Source organism: Gracilinanus agilis, chromosome 1 (genome assembly GCF_016433145.1).
Source record: "Gracilinanus agilis isolate LMUSP501 chromosome 1, AgileGrace, whole genome shotgun sequence".
NCBI lineage: Eukaryota > Metazoa > Chordata > Mammalia > Didelphimorphia > Didelphidae > Gracilinanus > Gracilinanus agilis.
The window spans coordinates 642,486,456-642,505,822 of record NC_058130.1 but is presented as its reverse complement, the minus strand read 5'-3'; the positions used below and the strand labels follow the sequence as shown (position 1 = coordinate 642,505,822).

General features: G+C 40.1%; 1 protein-coding gene across 1 annotated transcript in view; it reads left to right on the top strand.

Moving 5' to 3' along the window:
• Positions 1-2,013: 2,013 nt before the first annotated feature.
• Positions 2,014-19,367, top strand: part of RRM2B (ribonucleotide reductase regulatory TP53 inducible subunit M2B) — a 40,849-nt gene continuing 23,495 nt past the window's right edge. The window contains exon 1 of the mRNA XM_044658225.1: positions 2,014-2,080. Within this exon, the coding sequence (XP_044514160.1) occupies positions 2,033-2,080 (48 nt within the window). The 5' untranslated portion in view covers positions 2,014-2,032. The remainder of the gene's footprint in view (positions 2,081-19,367) is intronic.

The window sequence follows — 19,367 nt, the reverse complement described above, 5'->3', positions numbered from 1 at the left end:
TTTCAATATAAACTTTAAGCCTTCAATAGTAGAATTGTTTGGCCTGGGTAAGAATTTATAAAGTGGATTTTCTGGAGCAACTAGATGGATGGGTGAATAAAGAACCAGGCCTGAAGTAGGGGGGTCCTAGGTTCCAATGTGACCTCAGACACTTCCTAGATGTGACCTTGGGTAAGTCACTTAACCCCAATTGTCTAGCCCTTACCACTCTTCTACTTTGGAAATGATACCAATTCTAAGACAGAAGGTATTTAAAAAATAAAGTATGTGGGGGGGGGGGGGGGTGCAGCTGGGTAGCTCAGTGGATTGAGAGTCAGGCCTAGAGACGGGAGGTCCTAGGTTCAAATCTGGCCTCAGACACTTCCCAGCTGTGTGACCCTGGGCAAGTCACTTGACCCTCATTGCCCTCCCTTACCACTCTTCCACCTAGGAGCCAATACACAAAAGTTGAGGGTTTAATAAAAAAAATAAAAAATAAAGTGGATTTCCTGTCACTCAAATCTAATGTTGAATTGCCTTAAAACAAATAATGGCTACAAACACCAGCCTCACCAGTTCTTAATCAAACCTGGCCAACTCTTCCCTACTCTATTCAGGTCCAAGACCTATTCTGTACTCACATTGCATCACTGTTTCTGTCTATTGCACCAAGCTTTTATTGTACTTGAAATTATTTTCAGATAGGTGCCCCTGAAGGAGCATATCAGTAGTTAGATCAGCTGTCTCCAGTCCTCTAGCTTGATTTTGAGTCATTGGTCTATTGACTTTACACAGTAGTCAAGCAATAAGCATTTTTTGAAATTCAATTTTTTTAGTTCCAAATCCTCTCCCGCCTTCCTTCCAACCTATTCTCCCATAGGGAAGGTAAGAAAAACAAAACTCTTACAAATATGCAGCCAAGCAAAACAAATTACCTTAACCATGAGAAAGAAAGAAAAATAAAAGTGCTTCAGTCTTAACCTACAGTCTCCACTCGGGGATGGATAGCATGTTTCATCATAAATTCTTGGGAACTGTGATTGGTCATTATCAACAAGAATTTATTAAAGGTCTATCACGGGCGTGGATACAAGGAAAAGCAAAATATGCTCCTTAACATTTAGGTGGCCACACACTAAAGGAGATATTCATAAATAACTTGGTGGAAGGAAAAAGGTCTCCTTCCCCCTTAAAACTAAAACTTTAAAGCCACCCCCAAGGTCTGGAGAGACAATGAATTCTCTTTAATGCTCCTTGTTTCGTAACCAAAAGTTTCCGTGGGAAAATGGCCTTCAGGCCATCTTGAGGGCGGACTTCCGGACCTACAGTTAGGGACTTCCGGACCTCCAGACCTAAAACGCTCCACCGGCGCTAGTGCTCGCCACCTGCTCCCGCCGCAGAACCCAGAGCCTCTTCAGGGATAACGAAATGCAGCCAGACAGCTGCCAGCCTTGGACTTGAGCCAAGAGGCCCACCGGCAGTAGCAGAGTCCAAGGTTCTCCCCCGCCCGTTTCCGCTGAAAATTCTTAAAACCGTAGCGCCCCGCCCCACCCCACCCCATCCCAACCCATCCCTACCCTCTTGCCCCCAGCTGCTTTGAATCCCCGCCTCTCTAGGCTGGCCCAGGTTACATTTAGTTAATTTCTTTTAAAGGCATGTGTCCATGTTTTCATTTCTATTCGGTTCCATAGAATTCTCTCTGGGTTCGAATGAACGTAGTCCCGGCGTCCAGGTCTGGGGGTCGGGGCGGCTGAGGAGTGGTTGGGAGGAATAGAGAAATAAAAGAACTCGAACTGGTCGTAAACAGGCTTAGGATTGGGTTTACGGAGCCGAAGAGAAGAACTCGGAAGCTCGGGCACACCCAGGAAAGCCCTGGCGAACTCGGGGACTTTAGAGCACGGGGGGCGGGACCAAACGATGGGGGCGGGAGGCGTAGAGAACAAGTCAGGAGCACTGGGGGGCGGGGCCAAAGACTCGGGCTTTCTTTAGAGGAGCTGAGACTAAAGGTGCTCGGGAGTTTCTTTCGGAGCCAGGCCCGTTCCCCTTCCGGGTGATGGGAGAGTCCGGAAGAGAGACTGCGGCTGGGCCTCAGCTGGATGAGGTAAACACCGTTATCCCGGCCCGCCTCCTTCCCTCTCTGCCTCAGGGGTGGGATGGGAACAAGTCCAGGCTTCTCTCTCTGTCTTAGGCCGGAGCTTTTGTTTCTCCCTGTTCTTCCTGCACCTGCCCTTGCTTCCGAGGGGAGAGGAGGGAAGAGGAGAAGACGTGGGGGGAAAGGTCGTTTTCCTCTTGGCCTCCTTCCCCGGATGTCACCCTGGGAATCGGAATCGTGGAACCCCAAACAGCCAATGGGGAGAATGATCCTTCTTCCATCCCTCTGGAGAAGAGTTTTTTCGATTCCTTTAGCTCGTTAATCGCTGGCTGAGGGTAGAAGCAGGCTGGAGTAGAGGTGACTGGACGGTTTCTTGGATTCAGGGAGACCTCTGGGGTCCCTCTCTGTCCTTGACCCTTTCAGACTGAATGATGCTGGGGAGGGTATCCAGCCCATGCTCCACTGCCTCTTCCAGCATCTGGGGAACTTAGGATAAGTCACTTAACTTCTTCAGCTCCAACGTCTTTATAAAAAATTGGAGTGAATTCAACAGACGTCTGTTCAGTGCCTACTAGGTGTAAGATACTAAGATTGCACCTCTGCTTTGGTAAAGGAAATCTCACTGGCAGTGCCCCCTCTACCTCCTGTGGCTTGATTTGGAGGTGCAAAGAGAGAAGAATAAACAGACATTGCCAACCCAAGAACAATTAAAAAATTTAATGGGCTTGTGATTAAAGACGGGAATAATTGGGATAGGAGGCCTTTTCCCCTCGAATTGTTTTTATTGTTTTTTCCCCTGATTAGCAAGTCCTCTCCACCTCCCCCACCCCACCCCCAATAAAAGAAAATGAAAATCCTAGTAACAAATATGCACAGTCAAACATCAACACTCAAGCTGGCCATGGCCCAAAATGTAGATCTCATTTTGCTTTTCAAGTCGATCACTTTGGCATAAGATGGGTATCACTTCAGTTATCAGTTCTCTGAAATTGTGATTTGTCATTGTAACTATTAGAATTCAAAAATCTTTCAAAGCTTATTTTTTTAAATAATATTGTTGTATAAGTTCTGGTTCTATTCATTTCCCTCTGCACCAGTTCATAAAGGTCTTCCCCTGTGGACAATCTCTTTTGACCCCTTTAAATGATTGCTAGGTGAGAGGCAAATTGGATAAGAGAGTCACCTGGGAGTCAAGAACACCTGCATTCAAGGCCTGCCTTTGACAAGCCTAGGTTAGGTGATCCTGAGCAAGCCTTAAACACACAATTTAAACAGTTTACAGTTGAAGGATTTAGTACAGGAAAGTCCCTCAGAACATGTCAGAAGTGACAAACAGTTCAATGTCTGCAGAAACTTTTGGGTTCTGTCAGAGCAAGATTTAAATGCAATTAGGAGATATTTAACAAAATAAAAACAAATGCAAAATAAATATTAATTTGTAGTTTTCAGAGTCAATAATGGTTGATACCACTCATCTAAGTATCTTGCACCTAATAGACACTTGGTGTTTGTTAAATTCACTTTTCATTTTTATAAAAAAAGTAGGAGCTTATAAGGAGAGAGAGATTAAGTGATTTGTCCAGAGTTCCCTAGAAGCTTAAAGTGACAGGACCGGGATTTGAGATTGTCCTTTAAGTGCCAAATTCATTTTTTACATTACATATATATCATGCTCTGTTTTCCTTACTGCACAGGAGGATTAGGTGAAAGAAGAGATCTTCAATTTGATTTTTGATTAGGCTACTAGCAGTTTGACTCTACTTTTGAAGTAATTGGAAAATACATTATATTGGTATTTGTTGCTGTGATGTCATAGAAGAAATTACCCAGAAAGTTTTTTTATTTAATTGTAGCAGATAGCAGTTGCAGATTGGCAGTCTTACCATGCTGGTAGCTCATTTTATAAACATTTCTAAACCACATATTGTACAAAGGAATTAATTAGCCATTATGTAGCAACTACTTTTTAGGCATTGTGGGAAATACAGAAAAATTGGGGAATTATAGAACTTTAGCATTAGAAGGATCCTTTTGAGTTTTAGTCAAACCAGGCCAGAGGTACTGACATGGACAGTTGATTTTAAGCAGTCTGGACAAGGTCATACAATTAAGTGTCAGAACCAGATCTTTTGATTTTGGTTCCAAGGGAGTTACATGAGTACAATGATCCCTCATCTGTCGCTGGAGTTATGTTCCAGAGACCCCTTCAGTAGGTGAGAAATCCATGAAGTAGCCTTTCATTCCATCAGCCAATAGTGTACCGTGTACAATTTCATGTTGGCAAACTTGCACAAGCGGCAGTGGTGAACTGCATTTCCATTTATTCATCCACAAAATCCTGTGATATAGCAAAAACTCCATGATACAGAATTAGATATTTTTTCTTTTAAAAAACCTGTGATATAGTGAAGCTGTTATAAGTGAACCGTGATATAGTGAGGGATGCCTGTATATCATTTCAGAGGATTCGTTAACTCTAGTTTGGTACTTTCTTCACTGTACCATGATAATTAGCATTGTTTCCATTCCATTATTTCTCTACAGTCATTGCTTCACATCTTTCATCCAAAAGTGGGTTAGATTTGGTCAAAGAGGTTGACTTCAAGTTCCTTTAGCCTTTAATTTAGCTGTATATGCATATAGAAAAATGCTAAGTTGAAGTTTATAGTTTTGATTCTGATTTCAATTTTTTAAGTATACATACATACCTTTTAAAAATCTGTTTTTATTTTCTACTTTGTCCAAATGCATATGAATGAATACTCAGTTCCCAAAGTCCAAACTAACGTTTTCTCATGATTTCCTTCTTTTTATTAATGGCATCACCATTGTTCTGTTCACTCAGTCTATAAATCTGTCATCTTTGATTTTTCCTTCTCCCTTGTTCCCCAGGACCCTTCAGTTCTTTCACCATAGTATTGTTGTGGTTTGGGAGGACACTTAAAGAATTACCAGATTCTGATGACTTTTTAAAAATAGAAGAATCTATTGAGTGAATGGCATGGGAGTCAGGTGCAGGTGAAGTCTGCTTCCCTTTGGGAGAAGGAATCCAGGATTTTTATACCTTAAAGGTGAACCTATGGCATGGGCGCCAAAGATGGCATGAAGAACACTCTTTGTGGACATGCAGCTGGCTCCCCCCCCCCTCAAGAGTTCAGTACTAGAAAGGCTCAGGGACTTGGGTGGAACTGCTCTTCTCCCCCACCTCCACTGTGCCCGAGGATATTTTTTCACATCCCCTGCCTCTCTGCTCAGCAGCCAGTGGGAGCTTATGGAAGATTGAGGGGGATAAGGTGGGTGGCTCACAGGCAGCAGAGCTGGAGGGGAGCAGAATGCTAAGGCCATTCCCTCCCCTTCTCCACCCAGGTGAGGACATTCCTCACTTTACCTGCCTCTCTGCCTAACAGCCCAATTGGAGCGCTTCCTCTCTCCCCTGTGTGGGGTAAGGAGGGATGGGGCATTCCCAGCACTCCCTGGGGGTGGACACAACACTCAGTCTGGGGGCTGGGGCAGGGCTTGGCACTCTGTCTCCAAAAGGTTCATTATCACTGTCTTAAAGGAACAGAGACTATGTGATCTGGAAAGGAAGGTGGGGAGGAGGATAAGCAAGGAGGATTAGATGACATTCTTTTGTGAGATGCCTTAGTGTCTGGGGCAGAAACACAAGTATATGTTGTTTATGGCATATTAAGCCTTGATCATAAAGGTAGGAGAATTGCATATCTTAGAGAATCTAGTGATGTTTGAGCTGCATACAAAAGGTATTCATCTGGCTAAAACCCTTATAAAACTAGGGGAAATGCATCTAAAACTGAAATGGATCTCTCAGAGAATTCTTTGTCTATGTAGTTGTTTCTTTGGTTGCACCAGGGCCAGCTTTCTTCAGTTCCAGCTTTCCTGGGGACCAGGATTGAAGAATTCCTCACTTGCTCTTTTTGACCTGCAACTCTTCTAGAGACTTGGGGTGTCTGAGGCACTCCACACCCCCACTCCAGTATGCTAGTTTTCTCATCCTTTTCATTTCCATTGTAATTCAGACCTTCACCTTTACTCTCAAGACTATTACAGAAATCAGGCATCTGAACTTCTTACCCCTAATTTATTCTTCTTTTCCCCTTAAGCCTCTTTTAAAATATTTTTTATTTATATCTTTTGTCTTCCTGCCCCAAGAACCATTCCATATGAAGAATATTTTGTTATTTTGTTTTAAGACTGTTACCTTCTATCTTAGAATCGATACTAAGTATCATCATTATCATGTATCATCAGATACTAAGTATCAGGCAGAGAGATAAAGTCTGGGCAATTGTGGTTAAGTGTCCGTCTTGTCCAGGGTCACACCATCAGAAGTGTCTGAGGCCATTAAACCCAGAACTTCCTGTCTTCAGACCTGACTCCCTATCCACTGAACTGTCTCCTGAATAATATTTTTTAAAGAAAGAAACAGAAAAAACAAAATAATAAGCAAAACTGATCAGTATATAGAAATATAGCATACATTTGTAGTCTTCCACTTCTGCAAAGTCGTGAAGTAGGTGGTGTCTTAAACATGCTTGCTCTTTATGATTTGTAACATTCACCTTTTTTTAAGCCTTTCTTTCCATTTAAATTGTTGTGGTAATCATATGTTTTGTATTCTTGGCTCTATGTTACTTTCTACACCCCAACTTAAACTTCTTAAAACACAGCTCTGCCTCATAAAGTTTTTGGTATTTCAGGTCTCTAGCCCATTAATATTCTATGTTCAACAGCACATTGAAAAACATTGTCTATTGTGTTCAAGTCACTGATCTAGGCACTATAATATAAAGATTAATGCTATGTCTTTGCCCTTGAAAAGCTTACAGTTTATTAAGAAAGATAATTTATAAAGGGATAAAGCTGCAGTACTAATTAGAGCAGTAAACACATAAGAAATACAGGAACAAAGTAATGAGACAAAATCACTGGCAACTAAAGGTTAGGAAGGCTTCATGAAGGATAGAGCACCTGAGGTAGACCATGAGGGAAGAAGGGATTCCTACAAAGAGAGAGGGTACAAAAGGAAGGGACACATTTTAGGCCAGGATAGAGTAAACAAAACCAAGAAAATAGAAAGAGCCCAGGAATGTTGAGAGATGGAAAGATAGGTTGGATCATGACTTTGAAGAGTTTTGTGTTAACAGGTTTGAGAAGTCTGGACTTTATTCAGCTGGCCATTGGGAGCCATTGAAGGTTTTTGGATATCTCCCTTTCTTTTTCCTCTATTCCACCTTCTTTCTCTTTTCTACCTCCCTTCTCTGTTCCTTTCCCTTTGGGTAGGCATCAGCTACACTGGACATACTATTTTTTCTACTTAGAATGAACTTCCTTACATCCTTGCTTTTTGAAATTCTGCCTTTCAAGATCCAGTTCAAATGACACTGCCAACATATAGCCTTTCTTCTCTTATTTTCCAGCTAAAAGCAATTTTTCCCTCTTTTGCACCCTTGGTTTTACCTCTGTATTGGCACTTCATACTCTGTTTATGTTTTATCCTTTCTACTAGTTTATAAGCTGCTAAAAGGCATTCATTTAGTCAAGTATAGAATATCATCAAGAAAATAGTCAGGTACTAGCCATAGGTTTTTTTCTTCCTGGTTTTTCTTTCTTCATACTATTTACGTATCTTCAACATAGTAGGTAAGTAATTAATATGCTGAATTGAACTGACACGGATGAGCCCCCATATGTTATGCCCAGCTCAGATCCCCGTAGTAAGGATGAGTCCACGCCTACAGTGTAATAAGCAATAGGAACTTTAATGCCAACTCAGAGTTAGGGTCCAGCACGGTAGAACCAACCTGGACCCCATTGGGAGGGAAGCATGGGTTTTTATGCTAATGCAGAGTGTACATAAACCATTTGGGAGTCTAGTTACATTGTGTCCTAATGAATACTCTACTGTTAGTAGTCTTGGGTTTCATGGGAGCCCTGATCGGACCCTAGCTTGTGTTTGTTTGTGGTTGCTTAGTTTCTGTGTCATAACTTTGGGGTTCTACAGTATAGTGGAGGATATTGAATCTGAAATCAGAGAACTTGGGTTCAGATTTTGGCCCAGCTGCTAAGTCACCTTTTCTAGGTCTCAGGTTTCTCATCTATAAAGTGATAGCATTGAACTACATAACTTCTGAAGTGACTTTTGTAGCAGATAAATAAAACACTGGGGAGTAGGAGAGGGAGAAGGAGGGTGAGTTGGTTAACTGCCAGGACACAAATAACACAAGAGAATCATACCCACTCCCACAAATAAAGGACAGAGCTTGGGAATGAGTGGTGACAGGACTGAGAAAGTGGCAGTTTGAGATCAACTATCCTCCTAACTCTGGCCAGCGGTTAAACTACATAATAGTGGGTCCTTGATGGTTGTGGAGAAGGAAACAAACAGGAAGTTATATAAAATGTTTAATGAAGTTAGGAGAACTTCATTGGGAGAGGTTTGAACTAAACTAAAAGAAAGGGCACAGCCAACTGTCAGTTAGAATGGCTGGCTTCTCTCTGACTCTAGCACAGACAGACAGTCTGGCTGGAACACGAGTGGCTACTAAGGGCTTTGGAGACAATTTCTTATGCCACAGGAGATACTGCTCCAAGCTGAATCCTTGATGTTACAGGTACTGGAACAAATCCTTGGTCAGCTAGTAAATCCACAAACTAAGGTTAAAGGCACTCTGTAATTGATCCACCCAATTATAGTGACTTGTCCTTTCCTCAGTCCAGGCACTTGCTCTATGTTATCACTAAAAGTCTCCAAAGTTTCAGGATATAGACAGCTAACAGGATCCCAGTTGCCAAGCTCCTTACTTCAGCTCTTGACAGTTCACCACTCAACCACCTTCTCCAGCTCCTGCTGCATTCTATACAGAATGTCCATGCCACTCAGCCAAGATCTTGCCTCTTGCTGCCTGTGCTTGTTACCTACCTTTTATATCCTACCTTATAAATTTGCCTATAACATTTTCACCATTAAACCTATGTTCCTATGGAATTTAATAGATACTCAGTAAATGTTTGTTGAATATCAATGGTTGGAATGTTCTTTCAAAGACTTCACCTTTGACAGAAATGTGTTTCTTATATTCACATTTCTGAATTTTTGCCTTTATGTATTTTATTGTCAGTGTTAAGGAATTTTGGGAAGGTCAGGATCCTTAGAATACTACATTTTCCATGAATTCAATTCTAATATCTATGCAGTTACTCCCAAAATGACAAATCTCTAATCCATATATTTTAGCATAAATAAGATCTCTTTGTGCCAAAATAATCTTCCTAAGTGTAATAGGGAAAAATTGGATATTATATAGATATATATTTTAAGGTGTGGTCTCCAGGAATCTATAATTCAGATTGATTCCATAATTAAAATAGACCCAAGTCAGGATCGGTTTTATGGTGGTTTATTTACAATTAGGAAGGTAGAAGGTAAGGAAGTAGAGAGAGGGAGAGGCTGGCCCGGGTCGGCAGAGGCCCGGACAGAGAGAGGGTTAAAAGGCTAATTAAATTGGGCTACAAGCCGTAAGGCCTTAGCAATCAGAGAGGCAAAAAACCTACTTGAGGTAGAGAGTCTGGAAACTCCAAGGCAGGCCCAAGGAAGTCAGCCTAACTTACCCCCTTGACTATTCAGAGGGGAAGCCGCCTGAGGTCTCAGCTGAGATCCTTCAGCACCAAGTTCAAAGCGGGAACTGCCTCAACAGGAAGTTACCAACATACTTGAAGAGATAGTGTATTTCGTCACTTCGTGGGGGTCCATCTTTAATTCAAGTGGACAAATGGCAGCCTCTACACTGTTTTGGATTGCCCAAAGGGCAGTCCCTTGTTCTTGATTTGTTACTTATTGTCACGTGTGGGTAACTCATCTCCCCTCCCCACTAAGGGAGGTGGGGATGACATTATCTCTGGTGGCTAGAGTTTTAACTATGAATGGGCTTGAGCTAATTCCATTTTCACAATCCCCCCTGATGATCATGTTGGGTGCCTAGTCACCCCAAGTGATCATTTTACATAATCATCTTATACCCACAAAGGTCTTCTAACTACAACAGTTAGACATAAGAGGGGAATGGAAGAGAGAGAAAGCAAAACCAATGTTTGCTAAGCCCATTGACAAGAAACCAACTGGGGGCAGTCCCCTATTGGCATAAAATGTACATTTAAAGTAGCTGTTCAAACCCCATCAGTTCAATCAATTGTAACCCAAAGTTCGTTCTGGATCTCTTGATTCAATGTAGATTCTTCAAGCATCTCTCTGCAAACAGTTCATTCTGTGGATTAAGGAATCCACAAGCTTCTTTCCCTGAGAATTTTTCTAGAACAAAATCAAAAAATTAAATCTTGGATTTAATAAAAATACAATTAAATCTTGGATTTTATAAAAAATGCAATCCCCTCTGACATGGCTATTTAAAAAAGAAATACCCAGATCAGCTCAGGATACATGGGTTGAGTTATGGGGTTGTCCATTAACACATAAGCCACACTCTCGACCATGTCACTGTCTTTTCCAAAAATCTTTAATAACTACCTTTTTTTTTCCCCTAGTCTAAAGTAGTATCTGTAATGGTGAGGCACCAGGGATATTAATTATTATTAAAATATAATCTAAATGGTTTGTGGGTACACACTGGGTTGAAGGAGAGACAGGACCAACCAGGATAGGGAGACCAGGGTTCACTGTTTTAACTGACACAGGAATGGCAGTTGGCCCAACGGTCACCCAGCTCACCCTAGGCCAAGGTCTATGGAACCAGCAGGCAAGGTAAAAGTTTGTACAGTTGAATTGAGGGTAACTAAATAAAGGATGGGATAGGGAATTCTATACTTGAAACCTAAGGGGCAAACCACAGGGGGCAGGGAAGGACTTAACTACACTATCCTATTGACCTAAGCCAGGCAGGGCCCAAAAGAAGCAGTACTGAAGTCACAGGGAAAGCTTCAAACCTGGTTCCAGCCAGGTTTGGTCAGCTCAGCTAAAGAGCCTGAGGGTGGCTTTCAATTGGGGTCTCAAGGATGGTCACAGGATGCCAAGAGCCAACTCCGCCAGGTGATCCAAGGTACCCAGGAAGGGAGAGTGAGTTTGAAATGCTGTCCACCAGATCCCAAACCACTTCCCCACTTGGTGCAGCTCTGCAGTTCTTGTCCACTTGCTGAAAGCCTTCACCTCTCAGGATCCCAGGGAATCTGGATACAGTTTTTCCGTAACTCTTGAGATCTCCCAGGGTTAGCAACAGTTATGTCCAACTACTAATGGAGTCCCTCTCAGAGGACAAGCCCACTTCCTGCTCCTTCATTCCATCTTGGAATCCTCCAGCCCTTCCTGCTAGGTCCAACACTATTACTAAATTAATTGTTAAATAAACCCTCACAACATATCTCATGTGAATTGGTCTAACCATTCTGGAGGGCAACTTGGAATTATGCTCAAAGGGCTTTAAAATAATGGCTGCACTTTAACCCAGCCTTACCTCTGCTGGGTTTGTACCCCAAAGAGATAATAAGGGAAAAGACTTGTACAAAAAAATATTTATAGTTGCGCTCTTTGTGGCGGCAAAAAAATTGGAAAATGTGGGGGTGTCCATCAATTAAGGAATGGCTGAACAAATTGTGGTATCTGATGGCGATGGAATACTATTGTCCTGAAAAGAATAAAGAAATGGAGGAATTCCATGTGAACTGGAACACCTCCAGGAATTGATACAGAGCAAAAGGAGCGGAACCGGGAGAATGTTGTACAGAAAGACTGATACATTATGACACAATTGAATATAATTCTACTAGTGGCAATACAGTGACCCAGGACAGTCCAAAGGATCTTAGGAGATGGAACACAATCCATATCCAGAGAAAGAACTGGAAACAGAAACACAGAAGAAAAGCAAATGATTGATCATGTAGTTTGATGGGGATATGGTTAGAGTTTTGATGTTAAAAGATCACTCTACTGCAAATATGAATAACATGGAAATAGGCTTTGAACAATGATACATGTATAACCAAGTACAGCTGCTTGTCAGCTCTGGGGGGTGGGGTGGGAATCATGAATCATGTAACCATGGAAAATATTCTAAATTTAAAAAAAAAATAAAGTATTAACTCAGACGTTAAATAAAGCCCATAGTTTGGTTCTATCCTTTCAAGTGTTATTTATATTACTCCTCTTAATATGCACTATATTTAAATTAAATTGAATTTCCAACTATTTTATGAGTTCCTCTAAACATGGAACAACTTTCTTACCTCTACCTTTTAAAATATTTATCTTCATTCAAGGCTGAGCTCAGGTGGTATCTAGTCCTCAAATTTTCTCCCAATTAATAGAATCACTGAATTTGAGAATTAGAAGAGACTTCAATGGGCATTTGAGTTTAAACCATACATGAAAAAAATCTCTATTATAACATACTAATAAGTGGTAATTCTTCCTTTGCTTTAGGACCTTAAAGAAGGGAGGAAATCCACTAGCTTTGAAGCAGCGAGTTCAAGTTTTGAAAAACTCTTAATTGTTAAGAATTTTTTCTTGACTTCAAAACTTAAATTAGGCTCTTTACAATTTCCATCTATTGATTTCTTTCCTATGGGAACAAATAGCAAGTCTAATCTCTCTTGCATATGACAGTTATTCAGATATTTGAAGGTAACTATCATCTTACCCTGAGTCTTCTCCAGACTAAACATACTAAATTGCTTCGACTGATTCTCATATCATGAACTCATTTTGATTTTCCCCTCTGCATACACTCCAACTTTCAGTCTTCAGATTTGTCTTATATGGTGATAGAATTGAACATAAAGATTAAATTGGAAGATACAGTATAGTGCCTTTCTTAAGGTAGCCCAGGGTTATATTAGCTTTCTTGGCTTCCACATCACCCTGATTACACACATTGGACATGCACTCCACTAAAAATCCCAAATCTTTTTAAGATTTACTACTATGTGATGATTCTTCATATAAAGTTCATTTTAAAGTACTGAAGTATAAGATTTTGTATTCCTAATGAATTTTATTTTTAGAGATTCTGTCCAGTACTCTAGCTCAGTGACGGGCAAACTACAGCCTATGGGGAAGATGTGGCCTCCTGAAATGTTGAATCCTGCAGCAGACATTATTCCTAATCTGACGAATACAGTGAATAGGATATACAATACAATGAAACTTCGAAAGAGTTGCCTTAGAAACAGACTGACAGATGAACATTTCCTTTACTTTGGCCCCCTCTTTAAAAAGTTTGCCCATCACTGCTCTAGCTTATTAGAGAGAGCTAAATGACATAACAGATAGAGCATCAGACCTGGAGTTAGGAAGACCTAAGTTCAAATTGGGCTCAGACATTTCCTAGCTAACTCTGGGTATCATGTAACCCTTTTTGTCTCATTTTTTTTAAACCCTTAACTTCTGTGTATTGACTTATAGGTGGAAGAGTGGTAAGGGTAGGCAATGGGGGTCAAGTGACTTGCCCAGGGTCACACAACTGGGAAGTGTCTGAGGCCAGATTTGAACCTAGGACCTCCCATCTCCAGGCCTGACTCTCAATCCACTGAGCTACCCAGCTGCCCCTTGTCTCATTTTTTAAATCTGCAAAATGAGGTAGAGAAGGAAATAACAAACCATTCTAGCGTTTTTACCAAGAAAACTCCAAATGGAATCACAGTGAGTATGAAACATTTGAATAACAATAAAACTAGTTTATTAAAATCTTCTTTGGATCCTGACATTGTTACCTATTGTAGTAACTAACTAACCCTCCCAGCTTTGTCATCTTCAAATATGTTGAACATGTTTGTACCTTTATTCAAGTTATTGATAAAAATGTTTTAAGAACCCTAGATGAAGATCTCTGGGCTGGATACTCCACTAGACACTTTTGTCTGAAACAACATTGAGTCATTAACAACTACTCTTTGAATCTAGCCATCCAATCAGTTCTGAATTCATTATTCAGAACTTTTCATCTAATCCATATCCTTTATTAAAATTTTGCTAAAATCTAGGTAAATGTCACCCACAATTTTCTCTTCATATGCTAATTTAGTAATCCTTTATATATAGAAAGTACAGGTTAATATGGTATGACTTTATGATAAATTTATTTATTGATTTATGATTTAGAATATTTTTCTATGATTAATGTTCTCTTCTTCCCAGGTATGACTTGTTCTTGATAAAGTCATATGATCACTATACTGCCTCCTTTTCTAGATGTTCACTAGCCATCTCTTCAAATGATCTAGTGTTTTACTAGGAACTAAAACCAAGCTCATTGCTCTATAGTTTGCAGATTCTATTTTCTTCCCTCTTTTGAAAATCGGGACATTTGCCCTTCTCTAGTCTTGTCATATCTTTCCTATTTTCCCCACTTTTAATTATTGCTAACAGTGGCTTATTTATCTGCTATTTATGATCACATCTTCTCTACAGGTATGCATGCTTTTGCTCTCCTTGTGTTTACTTAGCTGCTACATTTTGCACCCCTCTAATAGTATATAACTTCCAGGAGAGCAGAAATTGTTTTACTTTTATGTGTGTACCCCTAACTCTTATAGAATACAAATTTTTGTATATCTGTTGAATTACTGCCTGCCCTATTTCATTTACTTTTTACAGTCATGAACTGAAGTATAATGGCAAAGTAGCCTTGTCAAGGCAAAGTTGTCAGTGGCTTACTAAGCTGGTTTAGTAATTTCTGCTCATACCATTAGACAAAAAAAATTGTTAAGCATTTACAATATGTCAAACACCAGGGAATGCAAATAGAAAAGAAAGACAATCCCTGTCCTCAAAGAACTCACTCTCTTTACTACACACATAAGAGAGGTCAGTTTCAAGGTGAGTGAAAAGGCCTGAAGGTTCCAGCAGCTAAGGGAGTCTGAAGGGTGGAGTGACCCACCACCATTGAGAAAGGAAAAAAGGGCCTAAGTGTTAGGAGAAAGAATTCTGGGTTCTAGTTGGAAGGGAGTGTAATACAATGTGACACATAAATAGTCAGGAGTAGAAGACTGGGGTTGGGTTTAAGTGAACTGTATATTGGAACTATACCCTGGTCAGACCACATCAGTCAATCATTAAGCATTTATTAAGTACCTACTATGTGCCCAGATGCTATGCTCAGTACTGGAGTTACAAAGAAAGGCAGCAGTCCCTGCCCTGTAGGAGCTCTCAATATAATGAGGGAGACAACATGCATAGTTGTTTGCTATATGTAGCAAACTATAGGCAGAATAAATAGGAAATAATTGACAGAAGGAAGGCACTAAAATTAAGAGGGATTGGAAAAGACCTCTTGTAGAAGGTGATATTGTAACTGGGACTTTAAGGAAGCCAGGCGATGGAGATGATCAATAAAAATGCCCAGAGCTGAGAACTGAGAGTTTCTTGTTCAAGGACCAGCAAGTAAACCAATGTCATTGCACCAGGGTATAGAGGATTTTATATTTGATCCTGGAGGTGATAGGGAGTCACTGGCGTTTTTTTGATGGTGGTGATGTAGTTAGACGTGTGCCAAAGGAAAAACATCGGCAGCTGACTGGAGGAGAGACTGAAGAGGGGAGATGCTTGAAACAGTGGGACCAACCAGCCTGTTATTGCAATAGTCCTCGTGTGAGGCGATGAGGGCCTACTTCAGGATGGTGGAGGTATCAGAAGAGAGAAAGGGAACATAAGAAATATAGCCTGTGAGATGTTATAAAGGTAAAATTGATAAGATTTGGCATCAGATTGGATGCCAGGGGTAGGGAGCAGTGATGAGACACAGTGAAAACGCCAGGATTATAGCTAGGTTTTTGAGCCTGGGCTACTGAAATATGGAAGGTTGGGGAGAAAGACTATGAGTTCAGTTTTGGACATATTAACTTTAAAATATCTACTGACCATTTAATTTACAATGTTGGAGAAATGAGGCTGGAGGTCAGAAGGGACTACCACCAGTTCTCACATTGTATTTTAGATTAGAATTGGGTAAATTGGAGAAAATTAGAGGATACCAACCAAGATGGTAAGGGATCATGAGTCTATGCTGCATATAAGGATCAATTGAAGGAAATGGAAATATTTTGCTTGGAGAAGAATATGATTGGGGGAAGGGGGCAAATATTTGAAAGATTATAATGTAGTAAAGGGACAGGTTTTATAGGGCAGTGGGTGGAAGTCACAAAGAGAAATTTAGGATTGATATAAGAAAAATTTTCTTAAAAATTAGAGCTCTCAGTGGAATGGACTGCTCAGCAGGAAAGAGTATGTTTTCCCCTCATTGGAAATCTTCAGGCAAAGACTGGATAACCACTTGTTGGTATGTTGTAGAGAAGATTCTTTTTTTGAGTATGAGTTAAATTCCTTGGCAACTGATTCTTTCCAATTCTAAAATTCTATGATTCTGTTAGATTATGAAATAAGTATATGGCCTAGTTACTGCATTTTAGGAGTCTCTTTGCAGAGACCTTATACACAGGCATTTGAAAGTTTAGAGTGTAAATAAACAAAAAGCTGATTTTCTTAGACTTTAGTTGATGAATTTTTTTTTAAACCCTTGTACTTTCGGTGTATTGTCTCATAGGTGGAAGAGTGGTAAGGGTGGGCAATGGGGGTCAAGTGACCTGCCCAGGGTCACACAGCTGGGAAGTGGCTGAGGCTGGGTTTGAACCTAGGACCTCCTGTCTCTAGGCCTGACTCTCACTCCACTGAGCTACCCAGCTGCCCCCTTTAGTTGATGAATTTGATGCCTGAAATGACCAACCACTGGGATAAAATATAGTCAGTAATGAAATGGTAATTAAATTTCAAATTCTGCCAAAGATGACGGATATTTAAGCATAACTGTTTTTCAAGAAAGCTCCACATTTGAGTGCAAAAGAAAAGAGCAACAACCCAGGATCAGCAGGATGCTTGCAGATAGTAGACTGGGGAACTAGAATAATGGGGTAAATAAAGCTCTGTTGTTAAATTAAGATTAAATATTTCAGTTCACTTTATGTGTTGCTATCCTCTCCAGCCCAAAGATAATGTGACCTACAGTATACCTATTGAAAAGGAAATTTCTGGAAAATACCAATAAGTTCAAGTCAACTTTAATAGCTTAATGCTGCACTGAGACTTTTGGGACACCTTGTATATTAAAATTTTAACCTTCAATTAACCAAGCATCTGCTAGAGTATTAAGAATAGTAATAGTTCACATTTGTATAGAACTTTGTGATTGAAAGAATACCTTCCAGATAGCGTTAATGTGATATAGATAGTGTCAGGAGGATTGCCATCATACAGATAAACTGCAGCTTTCAGATTGTCAACACTATAGGCAAGGCTGGGTGCTTGATGTAGGGAATACAGATAAAAAAGACAGTACCTGCCTTCCAAAAGCTTACAGCTTATATATGTGTATATAAACTATGAGACAGATTAAAGTATGGCAAGATGCTGAGAAGGGAACATGATTGATGTGAAAAAGAAGAGTTCACATGTCAACTGAGAGGGTGGGAGGAAGGGAGAAGATCAGGAAAAGTTTCATGAGGTATTGTTAATATTTTTTAATGTTTTGTAAGAAAATTGTTGTTTTCCAAAAGGCTCTCTGAGTTAGTAATCATTAGAGCAAGAGATACCACTATACTAATTAATGAGTAAATATTAAGCATTTCTTATATGACCAACACAATGCTAGATGTCATAGGTGATATTAAAGTCTCATGTAGTCCTGACCCTAAGGAGTTTTTAAAAAGATATATATTTTTTTCTGTCTTTATTTTTTTATTATTATTATTTTTCATTTTTGACATGGTTACATGATTCATGCTCCTACTTTCCCCTTCACCCCCCACAATCCCCCACCCATGGCCAATGCACATTTCCACCAGTTTTGTCATGTGTCCTTGATCAAGACCTATTTCCAAATTGTTGATAGTTGCATTGGTGTGGTAGTTTCCAGACTATATCCCCAATCATGTCCATCCCAACCCATGCGTACAAGCAGTTGTTTTTCTTATATGTTTCCTCTCCTGCAGTCCTTCCTCTGAATGTGGGTAGCGTTCTTTACCATAAATCCCTCAGAATTGTCCTGGGTCATTGCATTGCTGCTGGTACAGACGTCCATTGCATTCGATTTTACCATAGTATATCAGTCTCTGTGTACAATGTTCTTCTGGCTCTGCTCCTTTCGCTCTGCATCAGTTCTTGGAGGTCTTTCCAGTTCACCTGGAACTCCTCCAGTTTATTATTCCTTTTAGCACAATAGTATTCCATTACCAGCATATACCATAATTTGTTCAGCCATTTTTCACTCATTGAAAATTCCCCAAGGAGTTTGCAGTTTAGTTGGGAAATTAGTTAAGTCACATTAAAAAATGAGAGAATTAGTGTTAAACAATGTTACATTGAGTAAAAAAAGGTCCGAGAATACAAAGAAGTATGATTTGAATAAGATTAAAGTCACACTTATATCTTGTCCTCTTCTTTGTCTTTCTTCTTGGATTTATTTGATCCAAGGTTACAGCCCAAACCTTGTCTACCCTTCTCCTATTTGTGATCCTCAGGTTAGAGAGGTCTTGATGATGAGAGTAGATGATGGTAATTATGAAAGAGGGATGGTGTTAGTAGAGAGAGATCAGAAAGGTAGAATCTTGTAAGAAATATTAAGAGTGAAGAATTCTTTTTACCTTGAGGATTTATGGCCCTTTGCCTAAATGCATGCCTAGATCTATCAAGGATTGCTGATTGATAACAAAATCTGATAATACCTGTGGTACTTTGTCAGAAAGTTATTAATTTTCCAAATAGCATTGTTATGGGAATATTAGAGATTTTGAAATAATTGTATGAGATGAGAGTCAACTCTTTAAAATTTAGGATGAAATAAAGAACCGCAAAGCTTTTACTCTCTGCCCTTCCACTTCATTCTAAAATAGCCTGCATCTTTTCTTTCTCCTTCAACTCTTTTATGAATCATCTTTCATGAGTTAAGTTGATGTTTCTCCTCCCCTGACAGAAGAGTGGCAAGGGCTAGGCAATTGAGGTTCAGTGACTTGTCCAGGGTCACATAGCTAGGAAATGTTTGAGGTCAGATTTGAACCCAGGACCTCCCAACCTCAATCTATCCACTGTGCTACCTAGCTGCCTCCTGATGTGAGCTTCTTGAAGGCAAAGGTTGTTTCTCCTTTTCTTTTTGTATTTCCACCACTTAGCATAGTGCTTAATGAATAGCAAGTGCTTAATGAATATTTATAAAAATCAATTTATTCATTGACAAATGACATATTGATCTGAACCATTAATTCATCCAACCTATATTCTTTG